General features: G+C 37.6%; 1 protein-coding gene across 1 annotated transcript; it reads left to right on the top strand.

Annotated features, from left to right (window-relative positions):
• The first annotated feature begins 2,520 nt into the window (after window positions 1-2,520).
• LOC113351782 lies at window positions 2,521-5,229 on the top strand. Its single transcript, XM_026595716.1, has 6 exons — window positions 2,521-2,636; window positions 2,775-2,957; window positions 3,049-3,847; window positions 4,052-4,476; window positions 4,575-4,695; window positions 4,789-5,229. Exons 1-6 carry the CDS (start codon window positions 2,521-2,523, stop codon window positions 5,227-5,229), a joined length of 2,085 nt encoding a protein of 694 aa, XP_026451501.1.
• Window positions 5,230-19,653: the final 14,424 nt, after the last annotated feature.

Raw genomic sequence — 19,653 nt, 5'->3', positions numbered from 1 at the left:
TGAACAGGCAGAGAAGCGACCGTAGGATCTAAATATGATCTAATCTGAAGGCTTGGAATTTAGGCACTATGGTGTTTTGCAGGAGCTTCAGATTTTGATGCGCGATGAAGGAGCGACCATCGGATGATGAGATGGATCCAATCCGACGGCTGAAGATGGAGGCGGTTTTGGTTATAGAAAATGAGGTTGTGCGCACCATTCTCCGCGGCTTCCTTGCGTGATTTCTCCCGGCTTTTCACTACTTTTCTGCTCTTTTTCGCTCCGCGACTCATCCGAACTTTATTTATTACCTAAAAATGCAAAATTAATTAATAAAAATATTTATTCTTGAAAACAATGAAAATACAGAATATGGGATAAAATGTAGAATTAATGCACAAAAGATGAGTTAAAATGCCAACAAAAAGGGATAAATATATACAATATTTGGCACTCATCACCTAGTGCGTCTCTTTTACGTTCAGGCATACAATAGAATTTTCTAAATTGGAAGGGTAAGCAAATACAGATCAAGGCCGACTCAACCAAATCAAACCTATTGATTTCTAGCAAACAAAAAGCATGATGACTCCACTTAGATTATTTCTAGACCAACTTCTAATCCTTCGAACGGGAATTCGTTACAATGATTAACTGTTGTATGTAAACGTTACTTATCTTCTGCTGTTGAACAACGACACTGTTCTGCGACTGTTTATCGTGCGTCAATGTTCTTCGCGTTCTTGAGCTGTGCAGCAGCAGAAACAGAGTTTGATAAAACTCTGATTTCTTCTTCTCTGGCTATCCTCAGGTCCCCAAACTCTTTACACACCTTCTATATGACCCAAACAATCTATTTATACCAAAAATACCTATTAAATCTCTCCCAAATCTCTTCCCTTCTCTTCACGCAAAGTTGCGGCAATTTCTTGTTTTAGAATTTCTACACGTTTCTGAGCTTTCCTTTTTATTCTAAACTCTTCCTTAGATAGATACAAATCTTTGGGAAGGTTCATAGCACTTTAATCTCTCTAAAATTCCCTAAAACAGGTCACACACGTGACTTTCCATATATTTCTGTTGTGATAAAAATCCGTCGATTGAGCCCAGTCTAATCGATTTCAACACCCATATTAGATTCTTAGACCCATAAAGAGTCTATCCTATGAAAATCAGAGGTTTAATCGACCTCAAACTCCTCCAAATCAAGAACCCTCAATCTGCCAGAAACTGCACCTACTTTCCCGCCATTTTGAATTTCAAACGGAGAAGATGGTGGTCGCCCCCTATCCAGAGTGCGGGTACGAATAACAGCTGCCTTGGGGTGTCCTAGGGGTGCCCCTTATCCAAATCGGGGTCCGAATAGCAAGTGTCCTCCGGGTGCTTTCCGACAACTTTTCGAGCCAATTTTTTCCAAAAATGTTTATTGGCCAAAAATACCTACAAATAAATAAAACACCATAATAAGTACAAAAATGAGCCCTAACAATATATAGAATCGAGACAAATCGGACACAAAAATGTGTCTATGGTGAACCCAATAGTACCCTCAGACCCTCCTTCTGGGAACAACAGTGTCAACAAACTACTGCCCCCATAGATGAGCTTGTCTTTGTCATTGGTGATTTTAATACTCTTTTAGGAACAAAAGATAAGAATGATGGTCTTGAAGTTAATGATTCTGATTTTTTACATCTAAGAAATTTTTGCTCTACTTTCAATTTGCATGATCCTGGGTTTTCTGGCCCAAGATTCACTTGGTCCAATATGCAACAAGGTCCTGATTTAATTTTAGAAAGGCTAGATAGATGTTTTTTAAACCAAATTGCTGAGGACCTTTGTCCCAAATTCTGTGTTAACAATCTCCCTAGAGATTCTTCTGATCATTGTCCCATGCATATAGGTTTTAATTATGAGGAAACTTGCATGCCTAGACCTTTTCATTTCATGGCTATGTGGATTGAGGATCCTACTTGCAGAGACATTATAGCTAACTCTTGGTCTGTCAATGTTATAGGATCTCCAGCCTATAAACTAAAAGCTAAGCTTCTTAGTGCTAAAAAAGGTCTTAGAGATTGGAACAAATCCTCTTTTGGTAATATTCAAACTGATATATCTACCATTAGGAAAGATTTGTTAGAGATACAGATTTCTGATCCCACTGATTCTAATACTACTGCTAGACTTAAAACTAGACTAGAGTACCTTTATACCTTGGAGGAACTCTACTGGAAAGATAAGTCTAGAGAAGTACGGCTCATTGAAGGTGACATAAACACACCTTATTTTCATAGAGTCACTCTTTTCAGGAGAAAGAGGAATGCTATCAGCTGGATCAAGGATTCCTCTAATGCTATCCTAACTGATAAAGATAGTATTGGGAATTCTTTCTTAGATTATTTCAAAAATCTTTAGTCTTCTCAACCCCAACAATTCCAGGATGAAATTTTAAATGATCTACCTGTTAAATTTTCTGCCGAGGATAATGATACTCTAAATCTCCCCCTCACTGCTGAGGAAATAAAAAATGATGTTTTTCAAATGGGAGGTAAAAAATCCCCAGGACCAGATGGTTTTACAGGCTTATTTTACCAAAAACATTGGGATATTGTGGGTGAAGCTGTTGTTGATATGACCCAACCCTGCTTCAGAACAGGGCATATAGCTAAAGTCTTCAATCATACCAACATAGCTCTTATTCACAAAGTTCCTCTAGATGAATTAGTCAGTCAATACAGACCCATATGATTATGTAATTTCATTTACAAAATTCTTTCCAAAACTCTTGCTAACAGGCTTAAACCCTTTATGAATAACATCATATCCCAAAACCAAAGTGCCTTCATACCTAAAAGGAGTATTTCTGATAATATTCTCCTTGCTAATGAAGCCATATATTCTGTAAATCATAATGACAAAGTTGAGGGCACTGCTGCCATTAAACTTGATATGTCAAAAGCTTATGATAAATTGGAATGGTCCTTTCTAGAAAAAGTTTTGAGAAAAATGGATTAAACTCATAAATCAGTGTGTTTCTACTGTCTCCTATTCTGTTCTTTTAAATGGTAGTCCTACTGGTTTCTTTCAACCTGAGAGAGGTCTAAGGCAAGGGGATCCTTTATCCCCTTACCTATACATCATCTGTGTTGAGGCTCTATCTTCTTACATAGATAGTCTCCAAAGAAATGGAACTCTTAAGGGTATCAAAATTTGTAAAAATGCTCCAGAAATGACTCATCTACTGTTTGCTGATGATTCTCTTCTTTTCTCTTATGATACTACTGAAAATTTTACTGTTATAAAAGGTTATCTTCAAAAGTACTGCCTTGCCTCTGGGCAGGAAATTAATTTTGATAAATCTGGTATTCTTTTTAGTAGGAAAATCCCTGAACATAGGAAAACCCATTTAGCTAATATTCTGGATATCCAAAGCAGAGATTTGGGTGAGAAGTACCTTGGTACTCCTACTATTTTCAAATCTTATAAAATCCAAACCCATATGGGCATCCTTCAGGTTGTGGATGCCAGAATAACTGTTTGGCTTCACAAGCTCCTCTCTCAGGCTGCTAGAACCACTTTGGTGAAACATATTGGCCAAGATATCCCCTTGTACCAGATGTGGGCTTTTCTCATCCCAAAGCACCTCTGCAGACAGATGGATGCCCATTTCTGCAAATTCTGGTGGGGAGAATCTCTTGACCCAAAAGATAGAATGCTCCATATTTTGGGTTGGGATACTCTGTGCTCCCCTAAATCTGAAGGTGGTTTGGGCTTCAGGAAATATGAGCTAAATAATCTTGCCATGTTAGCTAGGAATGCTTGGAAAATTATTGAAAACCCTGATTGCATGCTGGCTAAGATTTTAAAAGTTAGATATTTCCTTAGGACTGATTTTATGAATGCCAAATGTCCTGATAAATGCTCTTGGACATGGAAATTCCTTCATGCTATAAAGGAGTTTATTAAACCCTTTGTTTCCTGGATTGTTGGGGATGGAAAGTTTATCGACCCCTAGTGTGATAAATGGATTCCAAATTTGGGTTCTGCTACTCCCAACCTTCTCACCCCTCAGGACCCTAGCATAAAAGTTGATTACTTCATTGATAACCATACTAGAACATGGAATGTTTCTAGACTCTCTACCCACTTTGATGATGCTTCTGTTAAGAAGATCGTCATTATTCCCTTAAGCCAGCATTGCACTCCTGACAGGAGGGCTTGGGACCTATCGAAGAATGGTAAATTTTCTTCAAAATCCGCTTACTTGGGCCTCAGAGGCATTAATACCTCTCCGTGTAAGACTCTTTGGTTACATATCTGGAAGATTAGAGTTCCTCACAGAATTCAACTCTTCATTTTGAAAGCTGCTAAAAATGCTCTTCCAGCTAGAACTGTCCTTCATACCAGAATGCCCATGCATTCTGTTGATTGTGCCAGATGCAAGGATCCTCATGAAACATTATGCATACTTTGGTTCTGTGTCCTTTTGCTTCTAAGGTTTGGTTCTTGTCAAGTTTTTGCATAAACACTTCTTTCTTTACTCAAAAAACTTTTCAGCAGTGGCTTACTTTCTGGATTCTGGAGAAAAACTCTAGATTGCCTGATGATGCTCAACAGCTTTTTGTTGCTATCCTGTGGTCCCTTTGGACCAGTAGAAATAACTTGGTCTTTCAAAATGTGTCTGAAAATCATAAGTCTGTCATAGAAAAAGCTAGGGCAATGCCCCTTACTAGGAAAAATACTTTTGTTGCTACCATTTCAAATCCCATAGCTCTAAATCACAAATGGATGTCCCCTTTGGTTGGTTAGATCAAATGTAACATTGATGGAGCTTTTGATGACATCTCTGGAGATAATGGTGCAGGATATGTGATGAGAAATTCTACTAGTAAAGCCTCTTTCTGTGCTGCCATGGTTTTTGAAGTTTCGTCTGCAGAAGAAGCTGAAGCCAGAGCCATCTGGAGAGTTCTCAAGAAAGCAGTGGAACATAAGATGACCCATATCATCATTGAAAGTGATGCTAAGAAGCTGATGGAACAGTTCTCTTTGGGTTCTTTTGATGGTGATTCTAGGACTGATGCCATATTTAAAGACATTCAGTTATTTGCCTCTAATTTAATAACTTGTATCTTTAATTTTCAACCTAGAATCTGTAATACCGTTGCTCATGAGTTAGATCAATGGACTAAACGTAAGAAAACTTCTATGTACTGGTCTATGCCTCCTGCTTGGCTAACTCCAACAGTTTAGGGAGACTATTAGCCTTGCAAAAAAAAAAAAGTAGTAGTGAGAGAATGACGAATTATTGTTAATGATGATATCTTGTTTTTCTGCTACCCAACTTTCAATTTCATCATCTCTAATCACATCCAGACACAGTCATCGTCATTTCACAAACAAAATCCCAACCCAAATTTCTGTGCAACCTATTCATCAAATCAACAAGAAGAGCAAAATTATTACCAGACTATATTGTGACATGGGAAATTGTTGTGGTACCAACACCTATTCATATTAGTTTACTTATTTAATTTCATTATATTTAGCTTATTTAGTTTCCTTGTTTAGTTTGAACTCTATAGTTAGCATTACTTGTTTCACAAGTATTTGTAGTTATAAATACTACACCTGAGCCTTGTAAAATACTTAAGAATTAATACGAGAAACTCTTCTTCAATCTCTTCTAGACTTCTTTTCTTCTTCTTAATCCTCTCATTCTCTTAATTCTTCTTATTATCCGGGTTCTATATCTATTTCAGTCATGTAAACCTAGTGTTTTGGTCTAGAACCCTAACATCTGTCATCAGAGATGGTTAGGTCTTTATCTCAAAAACACCAATTTTTTTTTCCTTTCTCACGCTTCCGCATCATGACACTCACGGATGAAGTTAACCATCTTTTATCTACCATACAAACCCTAGATACTTTTGTTCATGATTTTATGGAGACTGTTATTAAGAATTCTCAGAAGGTAGATCACTCTCGCCAATTTGTTATCGATGAACTTCTTCAGAAAACACAAACTTTGCATAATACCAGTTTGGAATCTATCTTAACCGCACATCGACGAGAGATGAGTACATTGCTGCAACAACACAAACAAGATACCACCAATCTTGCTGATACTGTCACTACTAACCCTAGTATTAGTGATGGAATTCTTGAAACTCCTATTCGTGATGGAGCGATTACAGTTTCTACATGGGAAGAATTTTGTTCCATGAAACAGAAAGTTTCATCGTCAACTCAAAAAGAAGAAGAAAAACAACAGGCCAACAAGGTTCCATATGTTTTTCATGATTCAGGAGAAGTTACTGTTCTAGAAGAAGCAACCAAAACGACTTCTCAAAGGAATGAAGAGACTCATGTTTCTATACAACAAGAAAATCTGGTCGACGAAGAGGAGGAATCACATAACGATAATGATGTATCGTTGTCAGCTCAAGAGGACTCATCATCACCAATTGAAGATAGAACTGACATGTTTTCGGCTACATTAATCGGTGCGGATGATATAAATACTTCTCAGACGGACGAAGGAGATCAAGTTGAAGGGTTTACGGATGATTCGTTAGAGCCTAACGGTAAGTCTTCAAATTTTGGTAAACCTAATGATTTAGTAGTTCAGAACTTTGATTTATCGTTATCTGCTGTTGAGAATAATCAAGTTATTGATCATGAGGAAACATATATCGCCTCTTATATAAACCCTAACAAGGACGATGTAGTTGAGTCCGTATATGTGGATTCATCCTACGAGAAATCTTTAATGTTAGTCGATTTGCATGTATGTCGATCTCCAAATGATATACCATTGGAACATTATTTTGGAACGATATGTGGTCGTATTTTCTCAAAATCCAAGAGAGTATCATTGACGAAAGACTCTGTAGTGAAGTTAAGATACAACATGAACTCATGTCCAGAGATGGATATTTGCGAAAAGAACACTTTGGTGCAATATCCGAGTATAAGATGGACAGTTGCGCATATTGTTTCTGACATTGCATATGGAATTTATTCATCTTTGTTCGAAACGGGACTATCGACATCAAGTGATGCTTACAATGTCGTTACTAAATTGGATTTTGGAAGCTGTAGCTGCAAGAAATTTGCTCTTCTGGGTTGTAGGAAGAATGTAATTCATCTTGGAGTTAATACACAATGCTTCCAAAGGATTAACATTATCTTTGGAATTATTTTTGTGGAAGGTCAGGTTACTTTGGAGTGGCAGCATGACAACGCCAATATCTTTTCTGGGAGACATCGTTATTGTTGGAGAGCTTTTGTTACTGCCTTGAATTTGCACGATTATTGCAGTCTTCTAGCTTATTGCATTAATAAGAAAATCAGTAGACGTGAAAAGGCCTGACAAGTGAAACTCCAGCTTATTACCAAATCTAACAGGTTGCTATATGAAAATCCATATTTTTGCTCGAAATTGGGAGAAGAAACGACAAATAAGCTCTTGTTTGGAATCTCTGGTATTCTATTGTTACTTCCAGCTTCGTTTGGAATTCTTGTTTTTGAAATTGATTTTGTGCACAATGATGCACCATGGTTGAAGAACAGTAATGATCTTACTTCGCAATATCTACATCCGGAACATGCCAACGGTCGTATGGATTTGCTTCATATAAAAACAGATTCATTAGTTGTGCAGTATCATGGTTTTGATCAAGAAAGTGCAGCCCTGAATATTCAATTTGGTCGAAGCACGGAGGATTCTGTTGAAACATTTTTCAAGTTGGATATCTCATCTCATGCTTCGCCTCTTCTACACGATAAAAAGGGAAGACTTTATCTTGCTGTAACAGTTATCGGCATGTACCCAAGTGGGTTATACAATATTTTGCAAGGTGTACGTATTTCACGGGGGTTTAAGACTCTAGTTAAGAGGACTACTTACTGCCATTTTATTTCAAAATATGATGTTCACGACACCTGTGGTTTCTCTCTAACCGTACTACAATTTATGGCTCTCGAAGAAACGAGGACGTGTATGTGTTTGGCAGTAGACGTGATCATTCCAAAGTTAGGAAACTTCTCTACGGATGGCATTCAGTTTTATATCATGCTTGCATGTTCAGAGTCCCATATCCAGAATGATGTCAAAATACTAGTCTCAATTAGAGGAATGGTAATAGTCGACCTTGTTAAATGTGACCAGTTTCCAAAGTTGACTTCAGTTCTTCGTACCGTAACTCCGAGAATGTTGTCGTCTGGTCCTCCAGGATACCACATTTATGAAAAGACCTTGGCAAAGGCAGTGGCTAAACATTTTAGTATTAGATTGCTTATGAGTGGATCTCTTTTATCACCTTGTATAAAATTTCCGAAGAAAATAATATTCAGTAAGAGTTCAAAATCTGAGAGATTGGTCTCAGTTCATAAGCAAAGAGCATCACTTGTGGAACTAACCGTACAGACAAAGAAATTAATTTCATATGTTGAGGCTGGGAATTCAATACTAGGCAGTCTTGAAGCTTATCAGAAGTTTTCTTTTCCGGATGATTTTGGCAAATACTACGAGCAAGGCAAGGGAACCCTGAGGTTCAATAATCAGCACAACTCATATTTATGGCTAAAAGTGTTTAGAAGTTCATTGGAGGATTTTATTCAAAAGGTAAATAGTGGGAAGGAAAAGTCTATAACTATTGGGTTAATTCACAAGCTAAGCCAGTTATGTGTTTTAAAGGATACCGTCCACAAGAGTGTTGAACAGTGTATAGATGCAGCTAGTTCTAACCAAAGTTGTGAGGATTTCCAACGAGTTGAGGTTTTGGTTTTTGTCTTCGATCGTGGCAAGTCAATTGCCAAAGGAATGTTTTGGATCAACAACATAGTAGATGGTGTTTTTCTGTTTGGAGAAGCATTCAAACATCCAATTTGGAATTTTTGGATAATTGCTATGAAAGAGGTAAAGTAGTTTCAAGGATCAACAAACAATGCAGTACCACATTTATGAAGTACCGCAGCTCATTCAAGGGTGCAATACAAACGAGATGTACGTCGATAGAGGAGATCGGTCTTATTGCATATTATTTGTTACCATCAGTAAGGTACATTCTACAACAGCTGGGACTACAGGATCTGATTGCAACACTAAGACTTTCATTGGCACAAGATTCTCTTAATGTTAGTGTCACAGGAGGACGAATTTCTCAACTTCCAAGGGATAACTTCAATACAATAGAAACTGTTTATGCAATGATGAAAATTTTGGTTAATCACATGCATTTTGGCGTAGGCTTTCAAGATCTAAATGCTGCAATTGAAGTTTCACTTCAGGTCAACCAAGTTGAAGGAAAAGTGAAGAATTTACTGACGGCTACTTGCATGGTCAACTCCATTACAACCACTAATGAGGTGACTTTGGTGTTTGATGGCGGAAAATTTAAATGCACATCTTATGATGCGTGGAACAACATTTTGTGGCTACTTCGTTTTATAATCTCCAAGGCTATGATTTTTGTGTTTGATCATGGTAAGCCGTACCAGTAATTTAAGAGAATTATATGGAGAATACAAGCCGCGCACATTCGTTACGTCGTGATGCATTTCCAGAATTTCAGGCTTGAGGACAAGCCATTTTTCGAGAGGGGTGGGATGTTGTGGTACCAACACCTATTCATATTAGTTTACTTATTTAATTTCATTATATTTAGCTTATTTAGTTTCCTTATTTAGTTTGAACTCTATAGTTAGCATTACTTGTTTCACAAGTATTTGTAGTTATAAATACTACACCTGAGCCTTGTAAAATACTTAAGAATTAATACGAGAAACTCTTCTTCAATCTCTTCTAGACTTCTTTTCTTCTTCTTAATCCTCTCATTCTCTTAATTCTTCGGTTCTATATCTATTTCAGTCACGTAAACCTAGTTTTTTGGTCTAGAACCCTAACAGAACTCCCAGTCAACCCAAAGAGTTAATCGAACTCAATACCGAGTCCGACTTCAAAGCTCTTATCACTCCAGATGATAATGGTTATCTCTCAATATGTGGATTTGGTTCTCTTCTCTCCGAGAGAAGTTCCAGGAGTACATTTCCGGATCTTATCAATTTCAGGATTGCTAAATTAATCGGGTTTCGACGTGTATTTGCTCACACTGCTCCAATTTTCTTTGAACGCGGAATCGCCAATCCTCAAATCCAGGTTTACAGTTCATCTCAGTTTTCCCTCTTTTAGTGTGTCCGTGTCCGTGTAACCTTGGGACTCAAATCCAGATGTGGAGTTAGCAGAATCGAGCATTTTCGCATTTGATTTATTCCTAGACTGAAATTTGAATTGATTTCAGGAGATTTCGAGTTTAAGTGTAGAACCATGTGAAGGTGAAACACTTGTAGTAACTGTCTTCGAAATCAAAGAATCCGAGGTAAACTCAATTTTCTCTACATTCATGATGGATACTACTAGTTGTAACTACTGTTCATGTTTCACATCGATTAACATTCTCCACTTTTAATGTAGATTCCATCTTTTAATCGATTCTCAATTTCGGTTTTAGCTGTAAGTATTCTTACTTCAGTATTTCGTTATAATGGATGTCTGGATTATAAAATAATGGAACTGAGTGGAATTGTATGTTTAGGTGGTACCTCAAACACTAGAAGGAACCTTGTTTCATCGACCCGCTGTAAGTTTCACTAAAACTATACCTGTTCGAGCTAATTCTTTATGGCTTCGTACGGTGATCATTTGATTGAACTCTTACTTTTTCGACATTGTTAGGTGCTCTGTGGTCGTTACAGTGACAAAGAGTATTTTGAGTTTAGATGCAAAGGTACAATGTCTTCAACAACTTGAAATGTTTTTTTCATCGGTTTGACAGTAGATGTGGACCATATTCACCCAAGATTCGATGGATTTAAATTTCAGCATTTTCTTGCTTCTTTGTTGTTCTATAATCTGGGAGAACTATAGGCACATTCTAACAGTTGTTATCCGATTTTTTTTTTGTCATGGAGGGCCATTGACGCTTTCACTATGTTATGTATTTAGCTAGAGGATTACACATTCGCTCTGTTAAGTATTTAGCTAGAGGATTACACATTCGCTCTGTTATGTATAGGGCCCGAAGGCTGTTTATGGTCGACTTACTTTGCTATGTACAACTTCCCTTCACTATCTGCAGGAAGCAAGAAGATATATCATGAGCGATATGGACGGTACGGTATTGAGAAGATATGGAGGGACGATATCTTACCTTGCCGTGTTTACCTTCGACACTGGTGCGTAGCAATGAACTACCTTTTAGTTTGTATTTTTTGTTGAGTTTTGTCATCATCTTTCTACTTCTTGGCCAGTATTATGCCTGCGTGAATGCTTACAGCTGAATTCATTGTCTTGTATCTTAATTCATTCTATGACTGCTATTTTTCAACTTAAAACGTGTTTGTTAAAAGATGCTTACTTTTATTCATTTCTTTTTGTCCATAATGTTTTGGCAGCAAAGAATCTGGGTGATATCGCATATAACAACTTCTTGGATCACACTTTCCTCGGCAACAGAAGGACAACCATTCGTGAGTATTTGGCTAGCGAAGGAGGTTCGACAATCATGGAAGAGGAGCCTCCAGAGCTACTCAAGACCCGCTATGGTGGTTGATTCCACAAATCAATCTATTACAATTAGAAGCAAGAAATTGTTTGCCATCTGATTATACATACTGCATAATTTTTCTTTTATTATCGAACTTGTGCCATGTAACTTTTTACTTCCTCAGCATGTGAAATAATTGATTGATAAGAAAACTCCAGGCGATATGGTTGAATGAAAACAAGAAACAGATAATCTAATTTGTTGTCGTTGATAGGAAAATGCATTCCGTACCAGGATTTAACAGATGGAATATCCCACAGAAACCCAGCTCTGCAGGCTCACCGCCATGAAATGCCCTGGGTTCCCTCTTGTTTCACAGTACTGTTAGCCTAGAGAAGATCATCAGTATTTTTGTCTTTTCTGAAGGAATGTGTTCTGTGCTATTTTTAGCTAATCCACAATATCTGACATACTTTTCTTGCAAAGAGCTCGAGGAGCAGACGTCTGACAATCAGTTGAAATCCAAAGGTTCAGGAGTTTTATTTGGTTTTGTCTTTAGCATTTCAGATGTTGTATTACGTGATTATCGCAGTTTCTAAATTCTGCAATCAAATGATGCTACTGAACCTTGCATGCCAACTTATGTATATACTACCTCCATTTTAAAAAAAAATGATACTTTCACTTTTTTATTTTAGCTTAAAAATAGGCCAAACTGAAAAAGTGAAAGTATCTTTTTTTTTAAAAACGGAGGGAGTATTATTTTGTAGCCTTGACATGATTCACTTGCAGCTTTTTGGTTATGCCTGCAGAGGTCCGTTTGGGCAGTTCTTGCAGACACCAATGGATAAGATTAACAAGGGAAAGCACAAAGAATCAGTAAGAAGGTACTTTCACTAACCCTTGATGCATTCTTTTATCCAAATCACGTATTTTGCACCTCAAACTCATCACCAAAATTCTCCAAACACCGGGACTAATGGTTCAGACATGCACCCAAAAATGTCTATCTTGTTTTGGTATCAGCCAGGGTCCTAAAAAGGTACAAACCCTTTTCATTTTTCCCTCCTGTTCTCCTTCAATCAGCTTCAACACGAACCCTACAACAGCTCCACATCAATCACCTCATTAACGTGAAGCTCAATGACAACAATTATCTGTTATGGATAACTCAATTCAAGCCCTTACTGAAAGGTTAACTTCTGATGGAAGGTTTCCAGGTCCCACACGTACCCTACCTGACTCTACTGATATCAATGGATATATCAAGTGGGAAGAACAAGACCAGATCCTTCTTGGCTGACTGTTATCTTCATTAACTGAAAACATCATGTCTCGCGTTGCAGGATTGCAAACATCTCTTGAAGTATGGGAAGAAGCTCTTGGAAAGAGATTTGCTCCACAAACCTGAGCTCACCAGCTGCACCTCCGTCAAGAACTTCATCAACTGAAGAAGGTAACACTCTGCAACAATATTTTTTCTAATGCTAAACAGCTTTTTGGTGCTCTTTCAACTTGTGGTAAACCTGTTACTGACGACGACTTAACCTCTTAGGATGGCACGTTGCAAGTCATGCTGTTGCAGCTTTCATAATGTTTACAATATACCTTATGTTAGAGTTGATTTGAATTTTGAATATACAAACAGATAATAAAATCAAGGAGATAAAAATAGCCTGATTTTCAGTCAGTTGAGGAATCATTCTATTCTTCAGATTTGGTCTTTTTGCTAGCTGTAGACACGCTAAGGTTGATAAGTTGACACTACTAGTTTAGACACGCACCCAAAATTTGACTCTTCACCCACCCCATCCTTTTCAACCCTCTTAGGTCAAGTTTTGCCTCTCTAGTATTTTCCCTGTATTAAGTCTCTTTATTCCTGCTGCTTCTGTTGTTTGTGACTTCATTTGGACTCTGAAGACTGAACAAGTTTTGCACCCACCCAAAAACCATTTTGGTGCATTTATAAGGCTCTAAGACTTTGCAAGAGGACATTCATCGAACGTTGAACTTGCAGTTTAGTAGGTTAAAGTTTATCACAGGATTGTTAGTGAAGACATGTCTCTGGAATTGAAGGTAAAATTGGTGTAGGAGTGAAATATCGCACATTCATTATGTATGCGAAGTAAAGGTCATTTAACATAAGCGAAGATCATCGCACATAGTGAAATTTAGATGACGTATTTGATGATGCAGCAAAGTCACGGGTAAAGTGTGAAGATTTGTGGGAAGTGTAAAGTGTGCGAAGTTTAGCGAATGTACATGAGCGATTGTAACGCACAACGATTCCGAAAATAAGGGATCTATTAGTTGTCATCCACTATGTAGTATCCTATATAAAGGGAAGGGCTATCATGTAATGAGAGAGATCTCTTGGAGTGTGTTAGAAAAGAAGTTAGGAGAGAGAAAGTTTATTTGGAGAGCAAGTTAAGCCTTTGTATTATCTTGTACCCAATTTAAGATCTTAATGAGTAAATGAATGATTTTCATCATGATTTCTTAGTGTAATGTTTAGATTCTTGTATGGATGTGGTTGTAGAAAATCCTACAACTACATTTTAGCGCTAGAAACAGGGACGAGTGATATACCCTGTTGGTGAATTCATTTAGAAATCAAGTCTACAGAATTTTAGATCTAACATTTTTCTTTAAACAACTGAGATTTTCATCATTAGAACCTTTCAATTCTTTTTAAAATAATCTTTCATTTGTTAATATAAAAAAGTGATGATGGTACGAATCAGATCTACTGCTGAACGAACGGCGACAGCTAGGAGGAGTAAGAGAATTGCTGAAAGAAGAGGATGTGCAATTCCTGAACAACCAGAGGTAGGAGAAAGAGAAAATCAAAGAAATGCAACTCCAATTAGACCTCACCGTACACAAGAGCAGAACAATGATATTGATTACGATCGAGTGAGTATTCATACTGCGCGAACGAATTCTACCGAAGAAGAAGAACAAAGAACTGGAGATGCATGAAGGATTGAAGGAAATGAAGAAAATATGACAATTGCAGAACTTAGACAAAGATTGATTGCACAACGACGAAGAGAAGAGGAAGAGCGTGCGAACTTGATACGTCAGAATGATGAACTAAGGGAAGAGAACCTCAGATTGCAAGAACATAGATCAAGAAGCGCTACACGATAAAGATCTAGGACAAGCAGAAGTTCATCAAGACGAAGTCAATCTAATCAAAGAGATGCTAGACGAGAGCAACCTTTAGATAATATTGATGACAACTTACAAGTAGGTGATAATTTACAAGATCAACGCGATGAGAGACGCATAGAATATGATCGATACGAGAAACCGCGTGAACATCATCACCGACAAGAAGGTCAAAGGAACAATAGACGTCAAAATGCAGGCGAACGATATCGCACACACTATGAGTCAGATAATGATGAAGAAAATGATCCAGAACAAGGGAGAATTCTATTGCATGGTAGAGAATATTAAGAGATCAATATGCACGCGAAGAAGAGGATGAAAGAAATAATGCTATTCGTGAACGTATGAGAGATGAAAGAGAAAGGCGTAGGAGAATAAGAGAAGAAGCTGAAGAAAGAGAGATACAAGAGGCCATGCGACAGAGTAATCATGAGAATAGATTGAGGCAAGCGAGATTAAAAAGGCCTATGCGACATGACTTAGATCAAACTATGAGTGAAGAAATTCTCAAAGAAATGGCAGAACTAAGAGAAATGATGACTGCGCGAAGAAATGGAGGAAGAAGACAGTTAAAGAAAGCAGTAGAGGAAGCTGGAAAAACACCCTTCTCAAGACAAATTCAAAGCGCAATAATACCACCTAAATGAAATTTACCAGTAGTCACAAGTATATTTGATGGAAGCACATGTGCAGTACAACACATAAAAAAAGCTTACAGTCGATCTCTGTTGCAATGGCAAGAGAATGATGCGGTGTTGTGTAAGTATTTCCCTGCAAGCTTGACAGGGGAAGCTTTGCAGTGGTTTGAAGGGTTGCCAGTAGGGACCATTAGATCATTTCGTCATTTATAGAACATCTTTTTGGGACAATATATCAGTAATAATATGTCAATACCAGGGATTGAGACAACCTTTGGACTTCGCAGAAGGATCAATGAGAGTTACGTCATCTAACCATGCACTGGAGAACCATGTTTAGTGAAATGGAAAGACGAGTAGATGAACAAAATCTTATACTAGCCTTTATCAATGCTCTTTTTCCTACAGATTTATTATGTACACAGATCTTCAGGATAAAAGACATCGTAACAATGTCAAAGCTGCGCAAATTTCAAGAGGAGTATATAACACTTGAGGAGAAGCAGAGAGATATGGAGTCTTACCCAGTTGCGATACCTAATGCGAATAATGGGAATACAAGTTTACTTCCAAGGATGACAAATGTTGTTGCGAGTACATCACAGGGAAGTCAATGAAATAACATTACAGAGATGGAACAAAAGCTGGTAGCCATGGGTAGCGCATATCAAAAAGAATTCGAAAGGGAATGCAAAGAAAAACAATTTCAAAATCGCGGAGGAAATAATAAGATTCAAAGAATGGACAATCCACCAGAAGGATATGGAGGCCAACAACCATATTATAATAGAAGACAAGGAACTGGAAAGGTGGTCTGGGAACAGATAAACTTGCCAAAGTTGAATACTACAGTAGACAAAATCTGGGAAGCTGTTATATTAATGGAAGAAATTCCTGAACCACATAATGTAGGAGATGATCCACCACTAGGGAGAAGGAGCAAAGAATTTTGTGTATATCATCGCTTTCATGGTTACACAACAAGTAATTGTAGAAATGTGAGGGAAATCATACTGCGAATGATTGAACAAGGAAAACTGGATCACTTCTTAGCACATCAGCCACAGAATTTACCACCACCACCAAGAGGAAATGCATATGGTGCGGAGAAAGGAAAGAATACATATTTAATTGAAGTTGGTGCGAAGGCGAAGAACCTATACTGTAATTCGATTATACATTCGTTCAAGAATATAGAAGACTTTCATGACAACATATTAAGTCGGGTGCATGCGAGAGACAATGATGGAAGAGAAATCTTTAACCTTGCGAAGGTATCACCCTTAAAGGATCGGCAAAATCAGACTATTTCGTTCAGTGCGGAAGAAACACCAGGAGCAGGAGAACCACATGAATGTCCACTAGTGTTGAGGTTAGGGATTAATCCGAAAGCAAAAGTAGAGGATGATGAAGAAGATGAAGCGAATACTTAGGATATAAATAAAATACTCATAGATCCTGGGAGTTCTGTTGATATCCTCTTTTATCATACATACAAGACTATGGGTGGAAGAGATGACGAATTAATTCCTTCAACTTATAAAATTTACGGCTTTAATGGTGCTGCGAATAAGCCAAAAGGAGAAGTGACAATGCGAATTCCTCTACAAAGTCTTCTAAACAGAGATTGTATTCTGCGTTGTTGATGTTGAGTCACCTTATAATGCTTTGATTGGGGGGCCATGGCTGCATAGTATCTTTGGTGTGGCTTCGACATTTCATCAATGCATAAAGTTTCCTTTACCTCAAGGTCTTGGCATAATAAGAGGAGATACAAATGAAGGTGGGAATTTTCTGGAAATTGATATTGACAAGTGTGAAGAGAGAGAATGCAAGCGAAGAAATTGGAAGAAGCATGCTAAAGACAGTCAAAGAGGTGAAAGATTAATGGTGGATGTAGTGTCTAAAAGTGGAAAAACAGATAAGCAGGATACTGAAGCAAAATCTTCTGCGAATAATAATACCAAACGAGCCAGAAAGATTATTTCTAAAGAAGGAGAATGGATGCAGATGCAGAAGTTGTGTTCTCAAGAAGAAAGTGAATTATGCGATGATTCTCGCACAGAGGAGATCGAAGAAATCATGCGAAATAATGTTCTGAGAAGCATCTGCGAACTTAAAGAGATACAAAGGATGAAAGAAGCAAGTGAATAGTATGAAAAGTGCAAATGTTTTTCTTCATGAGTAAGAAATTAATAAGAATTCTATGTACTAGAGTTGTATAACTCAAGAATAAGAATGGAATGAAAAATTCTATTTTCATATGATGATATCATATCAAGAGAAGGCAAATGTAAGTCCTAATAATAAGTCCTTAATAGAAGGCAACAGAAATAAAAACTCTAACTAGGGAGGCTAGGCTTCCGAATGTGGCGTGCAATCTAGTTCGCATAAATGCAAGAGGCAAAAAGTAAGACCTATAACACATCATAATCGGGGAAAACCTGGTAAGCATAACTCAAGGGAAAGCTATATCGACCCTGGAACTTGAGTCATGGAGATTTGGGGTGAGAAAAACGAAAATTCCCATCCAGGAGAGACACCTAAATCGAAAGATTGGGGTAATAAGCTCTTTCCTAAGGAGTGCAGAAACTCGATCAGGGCGCCGAGGTACACGGTTGAGTAAAGAGTGCCCGGGGCGTACCTTGCCACTCTTGACAAGTCCTAACTATGATGCACTCGGTTCGAAGATACCCCATTTAGGGTGCAGTCTCGTAACCATAAACCTTATCAGTGGAGGGATAAGAGATTGCGAAATCAACTGTTTGTTGTATTACCTGATGGGAGGATCCAACTTTAACCCGGTAGAGGTAAGCTTCCTTGAAGGGGAAACCAGGGGAAATATAAGGACGACACCCTCTATTAGGGAGCTGAATTGTATCAAAAGACGTAAATGTCATGAGGCTTTTTACTCATGGGAGTATTAAGGCTTGTCATATTTACGCACATAAGAGACCTGAAGAGGTAATAATACAAGAAAAAGATAAGGCGGGATCAATGGGTCGATACACTACAGTGTAAAGACGTCCTGCGATTTCGTCGCACTAGAACAAAGAAATTTTTGGGCAAAATAAGACCTTTAATTAGGAAGGCAAAATAAGACCTCATGAGAAAAATAAGATATATGCTAACTTTGTTTTACAGGAAAATGAATGTGCTGCGACAACATTAAGCTCATCAACCTATCAATATGTGGCAACTAAAAGAGGAAAGAATGGGAATGCAAACATAAGAAGAATGTTATTTGCCCCATTTGATAGTCTCATGCACGTGCGAGAAAGAATGACATTTTAAAGAATGTTAAAGCTATGTGTGAATACAAATATAAATCAAAGGAAACATATATTAAAGGAACAAAGGTTAATACTTAAAAGGTGTTCATTCCAAGAGACATGAAGATATAAAAGAGGAAGAAAAAGAATTTACAGCAAGTGAAGAATGATTAATTTTTATTTTCATGATTTCACTCGGCCTCAGAATCACTTACTTCTTCATCGTATTCTTCATATTCTTCTTCACTATCAGAAATATCAGGAACAACTTCATTGGGGGGAATGTCTGTGAATGTATACTTAGAGAGAGGAATATCATTATCAACACAGACTTTCTTAACAGCTGCATCACGAGCACGAGTGACATCCTTGCCATTATTCGAAATAGTGAGGATGTAATTCTTCTTTAACTTCTGATACTTGGAGTTGCGAGCAGATAACTCCATCAAATACTTTTAGGCTTCCTCAAGATGTTTCTTCCCTTCAACATCTAATTTCATCTTTAATTATTCAATCTTCTCAAGATAGTTCTTCGCTTTCTCTGCGAAGTATGAATAAGCAGGTTAGAGTTAAAAAAGATATCATACTCAAGAAATGACAAGTATGAAAGAACAACAAATGACTTTCATGATTGGAAATAATGCATTTAAACAGTCAGAATGTTCAGATTGAAAGCTCACGTTTACGGCTAAACCCTTCCTAGCATCATTAAGAACTCTAGCAGCCCAACTAAATCCAACTTCACTTTCTATGAGAAGCTGAGAACGGATTAAATTTCTTTCCTCAACCAGTGCGTTCTTTTCGCACAAAGCTAAATCACGTTCAACTTGAACTTTAAGGACAGTTTCTTGGAATTTTTCTAGTGCCTTCGGACCCTTGAGAGCAATCTCATCTTTTTCACTAATGAGCTTGTTCTTCTTTGCTTCCAAAGCCTGAATTGTCTCTTTATTCTCATGAAGACGATGTCTGAAGTTATTAAGTGTAGTCAATAGGGGTCTATGATCCATTCTAAGAGCAGTATACTTCAGTCTTAATTCCTCC

This window comes from Papaver somniferum, chromosome 2 (genome assembly GCF_003573695.1).
Source record: "Papaver somniferum cultivar HN1 chromosome 2, ASM357369v1, whole genome shotgun sequence".
NCBI classification, from domain to species: Eukaryota; Viridiplantae; Streptophyta; class Magnoliopsida; order Ranunculales; family Papaveraceae; genus Papaver; species Papaver somniferum.
This window is presented reverse-complemented; position numbering and strand designations above follow the sequence as displayed.